This window comes from Juglans regia, chromosome 2 (assembly GCF_001411555.2).
Source record: "Juglans regia cultivar Chandler chromosome 2, Walnut 2.0, whole genome shotgun sequence".
In the NCBI taxonomy this organism is placed as follows: domain Eukaryota; kingdom Viridiplantae; phylum Streptophyta; class Magnoliopsida; order Fagales; family Juglandaceae; genus Juglans; species Juglans regia.
Window position 1 is genome coordinate 30433646 of NC_049902.1, and position 3981 is coordinate 30437626.

At 37.0% G+C, this 3981-nt stretch overlaps 1 protein-coding gene across 2 annotated transcripts; it reads right to left on the reverse strand.

The window, feature by feature from the left end:
• Positions 1-283: 283 nt before the first annotated feature.
• On the reverse strand, positions 284-1877 carry LOC108983872 (probable WRKY transcription factor 29). 2 transcript variants are annotated; one of them, XM_018955648.2, is made up of 2 exons: positions 1442-1876; positions 284-1299 (listed from the first exon to the last, which is right to left on the reverse strand). In XM_018955648.2, exons 1-2 carry the CDS (start codon positions 1759-1761, stop codon positions 687-689), a joined length of 933 nt encoding a protein of 310 aa, XP_018811193.1. In that variant the 5' UTR covers positions 1762-1876; the 3' UTR covers positions 284-686. The 2 variants fall into 2 exon arrangements, with proteins under 2 accessions (XP_018811193.1, XP_018811192.1); XM_018955647.2 differs by having other exon boundaries at positions 321-1302; positions 1442-1877.
• Positions 1878-3981: the final 2104 nt, after the last annotated feature.

Sequence of the window (3981 nt, forward strand, 5' to 3'; positions counted from 1 at the left end):
TTATGTGATAGTGGAAAGCCTTCCAAAGTTTAAAACTGCATTAATAATCCCTTTGAAAATGTTCTTTTCCGTACTAGTTGGAAGATCAAATTAGCAGAATTGCGTGCAATTCCAAATAAAGGATTCAGCATGAGTACCAGCTTGATGATCTAAGACTAACGATTTAAAAAATGATTTGAATGTTTGAATGTGAGGATTCATGAACATGTTCATTAAGGGTCATAATTATATAGCTTATCCTGTTTGAATAAAATAACACAATTTGCTATTATTTCCCCTACAGTTAGGGCAGTGCGGGCCAGTGGGTTAATGTCTGGCCTCATATAAAAACTCTTATAAAATCCAACTTGACATACATATATAACTGTACCGATTAAAGAAAATTAATGATTAGAGATGATGTTTTCCTAATCCTTATTTTAATGATGGTGGAAATTAAGTAGATCTACAGTAATGTTTGGTTTAAGTCGGATCGTTCAACCCAACTTTCTTGATATACCCTACATTCTTCACAAACGCACGTCTTTGTCCGATGCCTGAAAGGCCCTTTTAGCCAAGTTGGACTCTAAATTACAAGACAAGAACGGATGAGAGAAAAAAGAAGGAAAAATAAAATTACAATTTCAATCTGTGGCGAGAACTGCAACAGCTTGAGTATGTGATCTGCGTGCAGATGCCCCTTCGTGTCAGTGACCATCACTTACGGCTGTGGATCTTTCGACGAACCAAGGTACAGGAAAGTTATCTAATAATTGATCCAGAAAGCAACCATCCATGGCCGGTTCCGCGGTCAATTCGTCAAAATCCTCAAGGCTTGGAAATAGATCGATATCGCTATCCAATATCATATCAGGCATATTGAAAGTGCCATTATTTTCATTTTCTTGCACCATTTGCTCTTCCTCTTTCTTCAAGCTCGCACTTTGCACAAACTCATCCTCGATGGATGCCATCAAAGGGGTTGTTGGAGAAAGGACTTTGGAAGAACTTGGAGAATTGTTTTTTCTTTTAGGTGTTGGGAATTTGCTCCGAGTGCTGCCAGCAAGGGAGTTTCGGCGAGTTGGACGGGTGTGGTTGTGTTCTGAACTATAGGTTACAATGAAGACTCCCGGCTCCAAAGGGCTCCGTTCCACCTGTTTTCTTGCTGAACACCCTTTTGAACTGCTGCACCTGTAATAGCTCCTCGGATATGGGGATCCCTTGATGGGTTTCTGACCGTATTTCCTCCATGCCCACATATCTGAGCAAAGTCCCTCGGCTGCTGTCACATGTTGGACCACCCTTTTGTGCTGATTCTTCCTGCTGCAGTACAAGGGGATTGAAAATTGTATCAGATTTTTTGGAAAATCAATAAGCTTTCAAATACATATATGAAATCTGGATTAAAGTCGCAAATATATTATAGATCACAGCAAAACTTTTACAGTACCAAATAACCAACCTTCTTCTTGGTTCTTTTATACTGGGCTTCTGTTCTGGTTGTTTGATTTCTTTTGGAACAGATACGGAGCTGGCAAGGATGGTTTGTGAGGGAACGGGTTGCAAGACAGGGTAGATCAAAGGCTTGTAAAGCTTATCCAGTTCGTCTAGAACCGTTGCGGTTTCACTGATTTCAGGAAAACTTAAAAGGTCATCTTCTACAGCACTCAAAGGAGCAAAACAAGATTTTGGGTTCCCAAAGATTGTAGGCCGGGCTTCATTTATGCACCCTCTTACTACAGCTTGCAAATCCCAGTCCTCCATGCGCCCAAAATCACTCATCAAGAACTTGGTGCTGCTCTGAGAGAGAGAGAGAGAGAGAGAGAGAGAGGGAGCAGAAGAGAGAAGAAGGAGCTGACTTTAGATTGTCTGAGAACTGTAAAGAGCCTTGTGAGGAAACTGAAGACTGGGTTCGGTTATATATTGAGCAAAGAGAGAAGGAGATCATAGACTTTCTAAAAAGCTTTGTTTTGAAGTCTTTTCCTTCCCACACGTATACCATTTCCTGATTCCTAACAGATTGACTTTTTTAAAAAGTCAAAGGTTAGGACAAACAGTAACGATACTCGCAACAACCTCTACTCGCTTTACATTTCGCCAGAATCTTCTCGGTCGGTGACTTGAAGCTGCAATTATAGAGTTGAAGTCAAGGAAACCGGGCGAGTTTAGATTTTTATGTACTCTGGAGGTTACCTTTAGAAGTCATGCATGGATAATTTCTCCGCTCACTCTTTCATGCGTCGGCCGCGCGGATACATACTGGCATCCCGCTAATGCGTTTTGGTCAAAAATTTATTATTTTTCTACAGAACTTGCATGTGATTAATTTATACACAATGCTAATAAGACACTGATTCATGAAGCATTATCGTATTAATGATACTAACTTTTTAACTTGTTTGGATCGATAGGCTGCGATATGGGATCTTTAATTTAATTTTTTTTTTGTTTGATATGTCTCTTGCAAGCTGATTATATATATATATATATATATTATGATAAAATCTAAATATTATAGTACTGTTCATACATGAGTATATATCTCCTCTCTCTTTCCGATTTGCATCTGGACCATAATTTTAAGAAATTTCAATGATCTATTAGCCTAGTTTATCCACGCACTATTTGAAGTTTTCAAATGCTGCTTGCGTGAAAACCAATAGATCATCATTGACAGATTGATTAATATGAAGGGAAATTACACTTGATTCTCAAATTACCACCTATTTAACTGTAATATCATTTTCAAACTACCAATTTGATGAACACCCCAATTTGATAGCTAATAAGATTAGGAATGGTCTTATTGCCTTCAAACTAATTATCATTTAACGTTTTGAAAAAAAAAATTTTAAAACACAGTGATCAAATTTGGAATATTGATAATTTTCCTTTAAAGTAGCTAGGTTTTCCCAGCTTTAAAGCAAAAGTTCGATGAACTTTAAAGTGATATATATATATATATAAATATATATATTTACAAAGGTAGTAGTGTCGCATTCAGCTGTACATATATAGTGGGGATATGCTAGTGACAGGATGATCCCACGTATAATTTTATATATATCTTACTTTTGGTAATTTGATTGGCCTGGACATGATATAATATATAGAAGGCCTGCCTAGCTAGGGTATATATCTTGGTTGGTCCCTGATCTCCCTTGTGTACTCATGACTCGCAAAGAGAAGGATATATAGATAGCTTGAACCCCTAAATGGTAAACCCATTTTCTGATCGATTCCCATCAGGCTCATGTCAACCCTAGCTTGCTCACTCCCACTTTGATGAGAAAAACAAATTAGACATGCGCATTCTAACTTCATAACTTTGTTCACAAAATCAGGATCTTACGCAAAAGGAAACAACATGCAGTACCGCCGTTCAAAGACAAGAAATATCCCAGTCAAAGCACCATAAAAGTCAGTTTACTCTGCTTGCAAGTTGCTAGCTAGTTTACATATATAAATATATATATATATATATATCTATATATATGCACTCCTTAATAACTGGGACTCATGAGAAGCCAAGAGTTTTATTAATATATATATATATAAATATATATAAATATATTGTCTAGGGCTGGGGATGAACCAAAAAATAGAGAAAATAACCGAACGTTTGTAAGGCATGAAATGATGATCATCAGACTGTTTTCAGCTGGGAAAAAAAAAACGAATAGAGAACATTGAAAGTGAAACTTTTAAATGATCAAGATACAAATTCGTGGAAATTAAAAGTTTAAAAGAATAATTAAGCATATATATATATAAATTTTCCTTAAAAAGAAAAAGAGAAGGAATCGTTCCGTGAAATGGAGGGCAGCGCAGCAAGAATGGACTTTTGGTGACCACCATAGCACTAGTTAGCGTTATTTTCAGTAGAAATACGTTGATATCTTCTTAGCTTGGCTTATATGCATATATAGAGCAGGAAGAGGACCTAGTGAGCTAGCATATATAGAGCATAGGCAACTTGGGGAGCCTTTGAAATTAAAGGCT